Raw genomic sequence first — 13717 nt, forward strand, 5'->3', positions numbered from 1 at the left:
CTGTAAGAGGGTTAAAACTGGATTCTGCCCCTGTTGAGTGTTGGCCCTGGAGCGAGGGAAGAGAGGCAGAACACTTGGCAGTCTTTACACTGTCTCCATGCTTCTCTTGTGGCACACAAACCAGCTTCCATTCTTAAGACACGGTTTTGGTGGGCTATTTTTTTGGGGGAAAGGTATGTGGTATAGGAGTAAATATGGTATTTTGCCTTTGCACTGAAATGGGGTGCTTCAGCCTCCAGGACTATTATCAGTAACCTGCAGTAGGATTCCATTTAGAAATTAAGAAATAAGGGTGTGTTACTAGGCAGGCAAGGTTCCTTGGGTGAATTTGATATCTTTTATTAGACCAACCCAAATTGTGTGTTACTAGTGAGGCATGTGGCAGCCCTGGTTACAGAGCATGAGCCCTCTCATAGCTGGGCTATGCATGTGTCAGCGTTTGTTGAGTATGTACTAGCAGGTGATGATACAGAGTGCCCTCTATGCCTATGCAGTGCCATATAGACACTATATATCACAGACCAAGAATTCATAGTGTGTGGAGCAGAGTAAGGCAGGATCCTTGTGATCTGGGCCTCCTGTTCAAAAGGGTCACGAGCACAGCAGTGACATGGATTTGGAGCGGCTTGTTACAGACATATTTGGCAGGCAATTTGCTGCCAACTCTCTGCAAGGTGGGCTTGAACCAGCTGGCCCCCAATATTTTTAGAGTAGATGTTTTCAACCTTTTTTATTTGTGGACCCCTAAAAAATTTCGAATGGAGGTGCAAACCCCTTTGGAAATTTTGAAGGGAGTTGCAGACTCCTTGAAATTGAAAGTGTGGGTATACACATACTTTTGATTAATCATAGTAATTTTTTGTGGACCCTTTAGACATAGTCTGTGGACCCCCCCAAAGGTCTGTGGACTACATGTTGAAAACCACTGGTGTAGAGAATCCATTCAGAGCAGCAGATAGCAGGAGGAAGGCTCTTGGTGGGTTGGCAGTGGCTGGGTTTAGAGGGAGAATGTAATAGGTTTTGGTGCAGGCACCTGGGCTGTCATCTCCTATTTGGTAATCATATCCCATAGGGCAAGAATAGGTTAGGCAGTGGCCCAGTCTGACTCTTCCTTCCCTGGTTCACTTTGCTCCTGGCCGGGCCACAGAGTCTGGAGCAGCAGTATTCCACCTGCAGAGATCTGCTTTGATCATTTTTGGTTGCAGGGAGGGGGTGGGCTAGTTGTCCTCCCTCTGCCAGCAACGGCATCTGACATGGTAGAGAAGCAAGGGAAGTAACTACCTTTTCCCCTCACTGTTGGCAAAGCATTGCAGCAGTAGCAGCCAGTGCCAGAAAGGAGACAAGAGTCCTGGGAGTTGGGGAAGGAATGGAGGGATAGGAGAGCCCCTGTTTTGCCCTGAGGTTATTCTTTTTCATGTTGTTGATAACATGTCCAGAGAGTGACCTTAGTGATATGGTGCAAGTGACTGGCCAGGAGACTGGATCTAGTGTGGGAGAAGAGGGACTATCTCTTTAGGTTGGGGGGTGTCATTACATCTTTATCTGGGTACCCCGCTAGGGGAGTACAGATGCCTGATATCACTGGAGCCTATGGCTTTCCCCTCACCATAGAGAAGCAGTAGGGTGGATGTTAGTATTTTGGGGAATTACTCTTTCTAAAATGTCCAAGCAGATTCTGTTGTTCTTTAGCAGATGACACCAAGCCCCCCCACCCCCCCACTCTGGAGCCCACAGGACCCGCACCCTCCCTGTCTGAGCTGGACTCTCTGCAGGACCCACCGATGCTCAAGCCCATTAGTGAAAGCAAGTCCTTGAGCCGGCTGCAGAAGCGCATGAAATCGGACGGCGAGCTCTTTGACAAGAAGACGCTGCAGAGGGAGAGCCAAGCCTTCCAGCGCTTGCTCAGTGACAATGGCCTGAATGGCCTGGCCCTTCAGGCCACGGACACTCCTGCCAACCCTCCATTCAGTGGTGTGGGCAGGCGGACATCTGTCCTTTTTAAAAAAGCTAAGAATGGGGTGAAGCTGCAGAAAGGCCTGGACTGCCCACTGGAGAACGGAGAGGACCACAGCCAGACTGGACAGATTTCCTCTTCTGGCACAGAGGGTGAGCGGCAAGCCAGGAAACGGCCACGGAGCAGGAGCTGCAGCGAGAGCGATGTTGAGAAATCCCCCAGGCAGTCAGGAGACACAGGTGACTCCTCTGGGCTTTTCTTCCTCTGGCGCCTCTGACCAGCAGGAACTGGTTAGGGCAGTGGGGCCTGGTAAACATTTTTTGCCAGCTGGCAGGGCTGCTTTTGTTAAAGATGGACTTCAAACCACGGGAGTGTGAGCTTGTTTGATTTAGTCACTTGCAAAGGGGCTGCCAAACAGGTTGGTGATTTGTGGGTATTGAATGACACCCGTGCTAGGTAATTAGGGGAAATTATCTTTAGTTAAGAATCTACCTGCATGGTTGAGTGTTACGTGCCAGTCGCATGCCAAGGGCAGGTATGGCATGTGAGAGCTTGGCTTACCAGAGCAGGAACTTCCTCTTTACTCAGCAAAGGCTGAATCTTTTCTTCCATCTCTAGATGAGTCTTGCAGTGACATCTCGGCAGGCAATTCATTTATTTTCTTCATGGCATGCCTGTCCAAAGGGTTTTACTGACAATCTGGAGAAGGAAATCCCCAGCACCTACCTGCACTGCACTGCCCCTCTTATCACGGTGATGACCCATTCAGGCTCAGACTGGGCGTGCATGTTACTCTAGGCAACATAATAACCGGGGTTAGAGGAGACATGACTTATGGTAAACACCATATTTATTAAATTTACTGATGGCCGCAAATTGAGAGGTAGGACGAAAAATCAGTGAGAAGGAAAAAATGCAGAGGGCCTTTTCAAGTTAGAAACACAGGCAAAAAAAATAAATGAGATCAAAATTAGAAAGTTGCAAGGTGAAGGGCAAACACAAATGAAAATGATTCCAAGCAAAAACGAATAGGAGGAGATAAGGCAGCAAACAAAGTCAGAGTGCCTTTGAGCTGTAGTCAGAGATATAACAGAGCAGGGAGGTAATAATAACCCCTCTCAGTAAAGCTTAACTCAGCCCACACCTGGAATACTGCATTAATTTAAAGATATCTTACTGCCAGGATGATGTTAATAAGTTAGAGAGTGTTACAGAAAAGTAGTCAGAGTGTTGGGATTCACTCAAAAGAAAGGTTAAAAGAGATACCTAAGAATAGCTGGCCTAAACAGGACTTAGAGCTAAGGGATACATGAGCCATCTGCAAGAATTTAACAGAGGAAGGATTGCTTAAATCTGTTGGATTTAACTATGAGTAAGAGAATGAAGTGAAAAAAAAAAAAGAGGTAAAAATGAAGTGGGGTATTGAGAAGTTGACTGCTGGAACAGGGAATGATGTTTTTCTTCAGGGTCTAGGGGCTGAAGTTTTGCTTTTGTGATTTGGTTCCTTCCCCAACTTCAAACATGGCTGATTTGTCCTGATGTCATGGGAGTGACTAGTATGCAGGGTTTGCATTATTGTAGGAACAGGATGAGACAACCTGTGTTGCTAGAACCAGGTGTTTCCCAGAAGCAAGCTCCATGTGCAGTCCATATTGACTGATTCAGAGATGATTGTGACATTGGCACTGACTCACCTATGCTGGGTGATCATCACCAAAGTAGAACCCTTATCCTTGTTAAAATTCATACATCCTGGTTGGAAAATTGTGTGGCAATAGACACCTGGAGCCAAATTCAGTCCACGTGATGCCAGTGGAGTCACGCCTGCTTACATCAGTTCTGAATTTTGTTTCTGGTGTCACTGGAATGCACTTAATAGGAGACAAATTGAAAGCTCTTATTGGACCTGCCTCCACTGACCCTGCCTGTGCTAAGGAATTTTTGTCTCCTCAGCGTGTCTTGTGTAAGCTGAGAGATGATCCCTCAGATGTTGTACATATGCACATATATATCTGTTGGAGACAACAATATGTATAAGTATCCCTACAATGCAGGCTGTGTTTTGCAGGGCTGGTAATTTCTATAACTTTATAACTTATCAACCTTGGCAGTGCAAGGCTTTGACACATTAACAATAATGTAACATATCAGTGTGGAACACCTGTGTAAGTCACACTGGGGTCCAGAGAGGACAGACGGCCAGGTTTCCTGGGGTAGCTGCTGCCGTGGGTACTTGCCAGTAGATGGCAGTGGAGCCTGTAATAGCCTGCTTACCTATACACCAGAACAGAAGCAGAAACACAGCGGGTGCGTCTACACAAGGTGCTTACTGCACATGAACCGAATAACACTGCGCAGTAGCGTGGCGGTTAAAACTTTACTAATAGCCTACTGCGCAGTGCTATTAGGCTAATGTGCAGTGTTGTTAGGCTAATGTGCAGTAAGTGTCACAAAATAACTGTGCAGGTGCTACTCTAGTTACTGCACATTTAGTTAGTACTTCATTAAGCAAGTACTAAACTAAATGCGCAGTAACTAAAGCGTATTAATGAATGTGTAGACGCTCTCAGTATCTATTGCAGTATAGTTTTACCCTCGTCTTCCCCAGAGGAACTGTACACTGGATTCTAGTAAGTCATACCAGTGTGGGCCTGTACGTTGTATGTCTGCTCCAATGATTTCTCAGTCAAGGTGACACAGCAGCCTGGGATGCTGTCGGACCCTTTTAAGGGTACCACAGGGTGCTGTGCAACTTGAGCACTGTTAAGTGTGCAGATGCCTACATATGATTCACAGAATAAACCCAGAAAAAATATCACTTCTGGAAGGTGAAGATAGAAGGTTTTCCCTAATGTGGTTTGTAACCCAGTGAGTTACACAAGGCAAACTAATGTTAAATTGTAAGCGTTCCACTGGATAGTGCACTCGACGGGGGTCCAGGACTCTGGGGCTCCCAGCTTCATCAGTAACTTGCTAAGTGACTTTGAGCAAATTACTTTGCTTCTTTGCGTCTCATTTCACCCTCCTTAAAGTAGGGCAGTAACACATCATAACCTTTTAATGTATTTTGATACTGGTGGGTGAGCTCTAATATTGAAAATGCATTGGGGTCTATTCATTGGCATAGCCTACATGAGACTGAAACTAAAACTTGTCTCTTGCCTCTGTTTATTTTCAAATGGCCCCAAAAGATAAGAGAAGAGGATTTACTTGCCTAGCCTTTCTCTGACTGCTCAGCTAGTTTCACCCCAGACTGGGCTGCCATATGCGGCTCCCCTTACGGGGCACTGCTGCTGTACAAAGCCATTAAAACAAAAGGCTTGCCCTCATTTTCAGATTAGGGGTTAGTTAGCGAGTATATTCAGGATCCACATGCCATTCAGCAGCTTGGGCAGTGTACAGTAAATAAAGGACTTTATTTTCCCAAACCAGGTTTTTGATTGTCCGTACAAGAGGCCTTGAAAGTTATGGAGTCAATAGGTGATTTATAGAAGGAAGGAAGGGGAGGGGACAAGGAGCGTTCCCTCATTAACAATCAGAAACTGATAGAACAGTAGCCACGACTAGCGAGTTTGTTAGAGCACCTCCAGGCCTTCTGGAGAGTCACAACCGCATTTGGTACAGCTACGGAAAAAATGCTGTTTTACAGCTGGCGGTGACAGCCAGGGGTGCAGAAATAGGTGTGGAATTGCATTGTCTTGTAAAGCCTTTTTTTTTTTTTTTTTTTTTTTAAAGCAGGGACAGAAATAATAGCCTGGCAGTATGGTACCACCCATCTGAAACGCAGAGCCTTGAGCCTTAGGGTAACTATTCCTGAGCAGGTTGTGGGATCTCTATGCCTCCCTCTTTAAGGACCCCACGACCTTGGAGGGGTGGTCCAGACAGTTTGGCTCATTCCTCTTGTGTGTTCTCAGCAGGAGTGACCAACGGCTTTGGAAAACACGTGGAAAGCGGGTCTGACTCAGAGTGCAGCTCTGGCCTTGGCAGCAGGCTGACATTTGAAGCCTGCAGGTAAGTCCTCATTTACTCAACCTCCCCCCACAGTAATGATACCCACTGGTTTACTTGGCCATTCCTACTGAGACAGCTTCATTGTTTAAAATCCACCTCAAAGGGTTTTTTTTACCTTTTGTATCAATACTGGGGCTGAAAGCCAGGATGATTTTTGATCTCCATTATTAACTCTCAAGGCAGGGGTTCCAAAACAGTTCATAAGTCCCGAGAAAGTGCTTGATGTTTCAGATGAACTGATGTATATGATAGTGAAGTCACTCAGTGCACACAAACATGCTTATATGCACCTCTGTGTTACCAGAAACTCAAAGCTTAGGAAATATTGCGTGGTTTACCCAACCCCCAGCAGGTGATGCTAAGTGTCCACCACTTACCAGCACTGCGGCCTTCCTCTTACTGTAAAAGCACAAGTAACATACGTGACAGTAGAATCATAGAAAAGTAGAGCTGGAAGCGACCTCTGGAAGTCAGCTAGTCCAACCCTCTGCCTGACGCAGGATCATCCCTATCCAAACCATCCCAAGCAAATCCTTACTAACCTATTAACTAAAACAACACAGGCTACCCTGTCTCACAACCACAAGGGACAGCACCCTAATTTGATGCTCCCCAGGTAAAGCAGGGGGACAGCAGTGGCCAAAGTCCTGCTGCTGTGAGGGTTGTTAAAATACACTTGAGAGGTTCAAGAATACTTGGCCTCCATAATTTATTTGTATGTGTTGTGAGAGGTGGGCAGAGAATGCCTGACATGGAATGGAGGAGCAAGATTGTTTTTGATTTTAATAGACTTCTCAGTAACTTTCACATCTCATGACCCACCTCATCACCTTTGATAAGCCCATGGGAGTTGTGACCTGACAGCTGAGAAACACTGTACCAAGCCAGCAATCCCCAGATTTTCTGTTCAATCTGCAGGTCATACAGACCACTGAGAGTTCAGTGGACTGCAGGAAGGGAGCCACTACATACTTCTATATTCTTTCCTCTAAGTAAATGCTTATTTAGTCTTGTAAGAGCTTGATCCTGCATAATTAAGACTCCCCATGGACACTGCTTTGCATGATTGGGACTGGGTTTTTTTCCCTTAAATTATTCTGCACTGGGACTAAGCCACAGGGGCATGTTTAAAATGAAACCATCTCTGCTATACAGTGTCCCAAAATATTAACTGTCAAAAGATGTATGCAGTTTTGCTATTGTAGCCAAGGTTTGATTTGTGTTCTCCTTATAAACCTGTTTTCAGAGGCTTCAAATTTGGCAAAAGAAAAAATTGTTCTGGACTGAAAGTAACATAATATAATTTAACACTAGAGCAAAATCTGTGAGGATTGGTACATTTTATTTATTTAATGCAAAATCTTCAAAATGCATATTCATATGACACAAAAAGATAGGAGCTAGGATTTATTAGATGCCTTTTTTATTTAAAAATAGGTTTGTTTATAGTCGTGTAAGAGTGATGTTGTAGGCATGATGATTCAGAAATTATGTGAGGGGCAAGAATTTCTTAGGAGTGATGGACCAACTGTGTAGTTGGGGTAAGGTTAGACAAGCCCTTGAATGCAAGACTTTCTTCAAAGAAATATAGCTCGCTGGCCAACTTTGCGGATGACACCAAGTTATGGGGAAGCGTGGTCACGCTTGAAGATAGGCTGCAGATACAGGCAGACTTAGACAGGCTTGCAAGTTAGGCGGACCGGAACCAGATGAAGTTCAACATCAAGAAATGTAAAGTGCTCCACCTGGGGACAAACAATCCCCTGCACACCTACGGGCTTGGCAATGCCAACCTGACCAGCACTATGAACGAAAGGGACCTGTTGGTAATAATTGTCCACAGTATGAACCCGAGCCGGCAGTGCAACGCTGTAGCCAGCAGGGCCAACAATACTCTTGGCATGCATCAATCAATGCATCACCAGCAAGACCAGAGAAGTGATTCACCCACTCTACTCAGCACTGGTGAGACTGCAGCTGGAGTACTGCACCCAGTTCTGGGCACTGGGATGTGGTAAAGCTTGAGACTCAGAGTCCAAAGAAGAGCCACCCATATGATCAGAGACTTGCATGGCAAGCCATACGAGGAAAGGCTGAGGGACTTGGGTCTCTTCAGCCTGATAAAGAGAAGGCTGAGAGGGGACTTGGTAGCAGCTTACCACTATATCAGAGGCATACATCAAGGGCTCGGTGAACAGCTGTTCACCAGGGCACCCTCGGGGAAAACTAGGAGTAATGGTCACAAACTTCTTGAAGATCGATTCAGGCTCAACATTAGGAAAAACTGCTTCACAACTAGGGTGTCCAGACTGTGGAATAAGCTCCCTCCAGAGGTGGTGCAATCACCTACCCTGGAAATCTTCAAGAGGAGACTGAACGGGCACCTTGCTGGGGTCACTTGACATCAGTTGTCTTTCCTGCTTGGTGCAGGGGGCTGGACCCGATGATCTTCCGAAGTTCCTTCTGGCCCCTTACAATCTATGAATGTCCTTTGAAGAATGCCTTGCATTTGAAAGCTTGTTTAACTTTATTCCAACTACATAGTGGGTCCAATGAAAGAAATCACTCCTAAGAAATTCTTGCCTCTCACTCTTTTAAAAGGTAATATTTTGCAGAAAGTTAGTTCATAGCATGAAATAATCCTTTAAATACACTGCCAAATACTTGGAAAGGTTTGCGTTAACAGGCTCTAAAAGGTCCACATCATCATCTGAGCAGGATGCACAAATGTTGATCAGTGTTAGTGCCAGCTGGAGTTTATAGCAGAGAATCCTTTCCCATTCCATTTGATTTGAATCTGTCAAGACTGACTCAAATAACACATCTGTTTAAAGCTTTAAAGGAGCAAGAAGGTTTAATGGTTCAATGATCTAAGAACAGGACCAGTAGTCAGGATCTCTTCAGTAATTGTGCCTCTGCCATTGGCAAGTTATTGAAGTCCTTTTGCCATGGTTTCTCCATCTGTGATGGAAGGAAATGAATGTTCACAAACGAGCATGCAAAGTAGTTGGTTAATGTTTGTAAGGTACTTTAGAGATGGAAAGTGCTGTCTAAGTGCTTATTGTTATAATTGCAGGCACTTCACACACACAAAATTACATTAGAGTTGTGTGACACCCATAAAACAAGGAATGAAAAATGAGCTGACATCTCATGGAAAACTTAAACAATTATTCTATTTAGGATCGTTTCTGTTTACCGGGTGGGTTTTTTTTTTCATTTTTTCAACAGCATTAAATCCACTTGCACTTAAAATAAGCGGTTACTAGGAAACTATTATAATGTCACAAATGAAGAATTTCAGCTAAAGAACAGGAAATCAGGAGTCGGTAATTGCTCAAGATGTAGGGAACCTGTTTTCAGAAATATTCCTAGTAGTGAAGAGCAAGAATAAAGAGAGAAAATCTGAGGTTATGGTCCCGTTCTTTATATATTAGAATCTTACTGAAGATAAAATGAGCTGCTCTTTCATTCTCCAGGGTCTGAACACAACTAGGCAACAACCTCATCTTGGTTTTTGACATTAAGGTTCTTCAACATGCATTTCTTCAGTGGGTTTCTCCCTCAGGTTCAGAGCCAGATTTTCAGTGGGTGTCCAGAGCTGAACATGCCCAACTTGGGATGGCATCCAACTAGCATACATCAGAACAGATGTATTGATAAATTTTGCAGTAGCAGTTCTGCAGGTGGTGTTCCTTCTATTTTAAGATTGCAGCAGTCTTATGATTTCCCAGTATTTTCCGTGGAGCTGGGCAATCCAGTTACTTGGCTACTTTTGTAGGAAAAATGTATTTCCCCATAATGCTCTCCTTTTCATTTCTTTTAACAGTGGTTTGGCTCCTCCGAAACGTAGTCGAGGGAAGCCTGCACTTTCTCGGGTTCCATTCTTGGATGGTGTGAATGGAGACTCTGATTACAGCAGCTCAGGTGAGAATGATGACTAATGGTGAAGTTCTTTGGGGAAAGCACTGTCATTTTGCCCTGTACTTAGTTGTGTGACACCATCTGCACCTTGTCTGTGACTTGGGCCCTTGCTGTTCTTGCAATACCATTAATAAACAATTATAAAAGGAGTGTCCCTGAAAATGACTTCACTACTTTCAAGGTCTGTGATGGTCATTTTCTGGGCTCCATACATCAGTGTAGTTAAGCCATGGGCTTCTAATACTCTCCAAGGCAATCCACATCTAGCTCAGTGGGGGCTGATTTTTATGGCTGGACCACAGTCTAGCTTCACCATGCTGCTGTAGACCTGTTCTCTGCTCTGGCTCCTGTCTCAGTGAAAACCATTCTTTTCATAAGCTTGTACACTCAGCTTGTGTGATAAGCTTACAGTGAGGGGCAAAATGTAGGGATATTTTGTATGCCGCAGCATACACTTACAGTTTAATAGTGTCTCAATGCTTCAGGCATTTCTGAATCTCACCCCTATTTCAGTTTTTATGGGCATTTTCTATATTCATTGCGATTCCCAGTAAAATCTGTGTATTGACTTTTCTCCACAAGCAAAACATTCTCACTCTGCCGCTGAGAAATTCACCTTAATGAAAACGCTTTCTTTTCCAAGGCCAGAAGGTATCAGATTACTTCTTCAGATCTGAACAGATCTTTTGTAACACTTCTGACTTTGATAAAAAATAGCCACTAATATAATTCCTTCAACAAGAGCTAGACATTCCCTGCAGGGATCAAACAGCCCATGAAATGTGACAGAGGAATGGCCTTCATATCTGTACTCCACCAGAAAAAAGTGCTGCCTGAAAAATGGTTCAGCTTCGTTCCTGTATAGCTCTACTGACTTCGGTGTTGGTTTCAATAGAGTAACCCCTACTTATCTGCAAACTGAATCTGATCAATATTTCTGTATGTGTCATTGGGGTTCAGATATTAGATCAGTATAGTAGTGATCCCAGTTTCCATTAATTAAGGGGCTATAACCTTAATTTAATATGCAAGACAACCTGTGTGTGTTAACATGAATAAAGTTGGGCTTTTGCCATGAGGATGTCAGATTGCATGATTTTCTACCAGTATTTTGTGTGGGTTGTTCATAATTTTTCATACTTGGGAAACTTCATGGATTAGGTGATAAAATAGCTGGACAAACCTCATGGTAAGACATGCAACAAAGCTCTGGGCCATGTGGCTCGTTAAGGAAAGCCAGATGCCCCGTTGCAGCACCAGGGCCCTGTTGCAGCACCAGAGCAGCACAAATGCACTTTTGTCATTTCTCAGTGACAAAATATCTCCCTTTGGGTTTACGAGGGTTTTTTCCAGGTGCACAGTAATTAAAAAACAGCTTTGTAATGGAGGAGGCACTATGTCATGGTTAGAGATGGGATTGCAATGCAGAATTCTTCTCCTAACTGTTACCCATTTGCCATACAGTCTCGAGCAAATCATTTCCCTTCTCTTTGCCTCAGTTTCCCCAGGGGTATAACATGATTGATCCCTTTTTCATGATCTTATCAAAGTAGGATTCTTGTTTCCACAGCCTGTGCCTCCAGTGTGAGTGCTGAGAGAAACTCCTGTCTCTTAAGACTTTTGCCCCTTTGTAGCACCCCTAGCAAGGCCTGTGGGCTCTGGACCACTGAACATGCTTTGATTGCAAGTATCTTAGAAGTGCCAGAAGATTCAGAACAGAGTTCAGATCAAGAAGCAAAAGCTTCCCAGTATCTTCCATTGCATGTGAAACTATCACCAATAATTTTTCTTTTTCAAAATAAAACTGTCTGAACCATGGTTTCCTCACAACCCTTCTTATAGCTGGTGAAATTCACCCCTCTACAGAGGACTAGTGCTCAAGTCACGTTTCTGAAGACCTGCTTTGAAGGTCTGTGTAGTGCATAGGTTTTGAGCTAGCTCTTAGCACAAGGGGAGCCACTGCCAATTACTTGTTTACAATGGCACCTTCCCCAAGAGCCCCGTGCTCATGGCTCCTACCTGCTATTTTGCAAATAATAATAATAAGCTTTGCACAATTGATCTTAATCATAGACGGACACATGCTGGTGTCCAGCTTCCAGGACTTAATGACTTATTTGTAAAGCCAGATTGTCCAGTGAGACAGATTGAAACAGGAGGGAGAGCTTGTGTTGCACCAGACAAAGAAAAGGCAAGCTATGGGGGAGCACTGCTTCCCAGGCCCTCCTTCAGTCCCTCTGACTCTAACTCCTCATCCGGTGCTATGTGTGGACGGGAAGCAGCTTTGCACAGAACCTGGGAGCAGGGACAGAGAAAGCACCAGGGGTTCAAAAGAGTGACTTGCATCGGTTTTTGTCCTCCATGTTACTGACAATGAAACAATACATGTGCATACATCCTCATGGCAATGTGTATCCTTGAATGGGAGAAGAGTGGGTTGAACGGGTTTCTTTAAAGTTTAAAAAGGCAAGCTGAAAACAGTGCTTATGCATTTTAACTATAACAATCAATCTCATCTGCATTAGCTGTTGCTGTGGTGAATGTGTAGGCTGTCTTGTCTGATTTAGTAGGCAGAGAACTGCACAAGCAGTTTTAAGTCATGTCTCTTTGTGTCCCCTTAGGCAGAAACCTCTTGATGCCCTTTGAGAGTCAGGCTGACCTGGAACCCTTGGAGCTTGTGTGGGCCAAGTGTCGAGGCTATCCGTCCTACCCTGCCTTGGTAAGTATACCTGTTGGATGGGACTAGCTTTGTGCAGCAGCCCTCATAGCAGCACTGGACCAGCAGCAGAGTGTGTAATTTCTAGGGCTGTCAATCGCAGTTAACACACACTATTAACGCATTAATCAGTGTTCATACTAATTTTTTTAATGCGTTAATTGTGCATGTGGTTTTGGAGCCCAGGCTCCACTCCGCTGCCATCACCACCACGTCTGGGTTGCCCCACGGGGCAGCTGTGGCAGCACAGAGGACCGCAGGGCAGGCCTGGTGCGGGCTTTGGGCTGCTGCAGCAGAGTGGGGGTGGTGCTCACAGACGCAGACGAGCAGCCGCAGCTTGCACACGGCCAGGAACGCAGGCCGGCAGCGTGTAGAGCACTGCCCAGCAGGTAAGTCTGTGAGTCTGAGTTTTTAGCTGTGCAATTAAAATTGCGATTAATTGCAACTAACTTTTTTCATCGCACAACTAATCACAATCAAATTTTTTAATCGTTTGACAGCCCTAGTAATTTCCCAAAGACCAGGCATCTAGCACCAGAGGGAAAACACACATGCAATTAATACATTTAGTTTGCTTGCACTGTTACTGCTGTTGCACAGGTACATGGTGGAAATTATAATGACACCAGAGTACAGGAGAATTTTGACAGCATACTGATGCTTACCTCTGGTTTTTATTTGCTTGCGGCCCGCAGAATTCCAATATGTGAACATGGACTCTATGCTACAGTGTTCATAAACCAGGCACTAGCCCAGGTAGGAGTCTAAGGTACAGAACAGTTGTTCTGCTGCCATCCATATTGGTCAGCCAAGGCATCTCAGAGCCTTGTATTGCCACAACCAAAGTTAAGCTGTGCCTAAACACGGTCTCTGAACTGTTACATCACTATACACAGAGCCTCATTTTTGGTTTGCAATTGAATGCAATCTGCTGCACTGGTAAAGCATCTTATCACATTCACCCCAGCTGGCCAGCAGCAGGGCCAAATCAGTCATCCAGGCTGCATCTTGGTGCCAAGGTCAGGAAGGGCAGAGGGTTGGGGCTGATTTTGTGTCTGGTGTTGTTTCAGTCTCCTCATGTACTTTGATGACATAAGCTCTGGGCATTTTAG

General features: G+C 44.7%; 1 protein-coding gene across 9 annotated transcripts in view; it reads left to right on the forward strand.

Annotated features, from left to right (window-relative positions):
* BRPF3 (bromodomain and PHD finger containing 3) overlaps positions 1–13717 on the forward strand; it is a 39078-nt gene that overhangs the window by 18918 nt on the left and 6443 nt on the right. For 3 of the 9 annotated variants that reach the window (XM_025206050.1, XM_025206052.1, XM_014520671.2), the window contains 4 exons: positions 1690–2193; positions 5869–5965; positions 9795–9892; positions 12511–12608. In XM_025206050.1, coding sequence (XP_025061835.1) covers positions 1690–2193; positions 5869–5965; positions 9795–9892; positions 12511–12608 — 797 coding nt within the window. Of the gene's footprint in view, positions 1–1689; positions 2194–2572; positions 3618–5868; positions 5966–9794; positions 9893–12510; positions 12609–13717 lie in introns of those variants that run through there. The other 6 variants (XR_003094432.1, XM_014520674.2, XM_006025255.3 and 3 more) reach the window with 6 other exon arrangements.

This window comes from Alligator sinensis, unplaced genomic scaffold, assembly GCF_000455745.1.
Source record: "Alligator sinensis unplaced genomic scaffold, ASM45574v1 scaffold872_3, whole genome shotgun sequence".
NCBI classification, from domain to species: domain Eukaryota; kingdom Metazoa; phylum Chordata; order Crocodylia; family Alligatoridae; genus Alligator; species Alligator sinensis.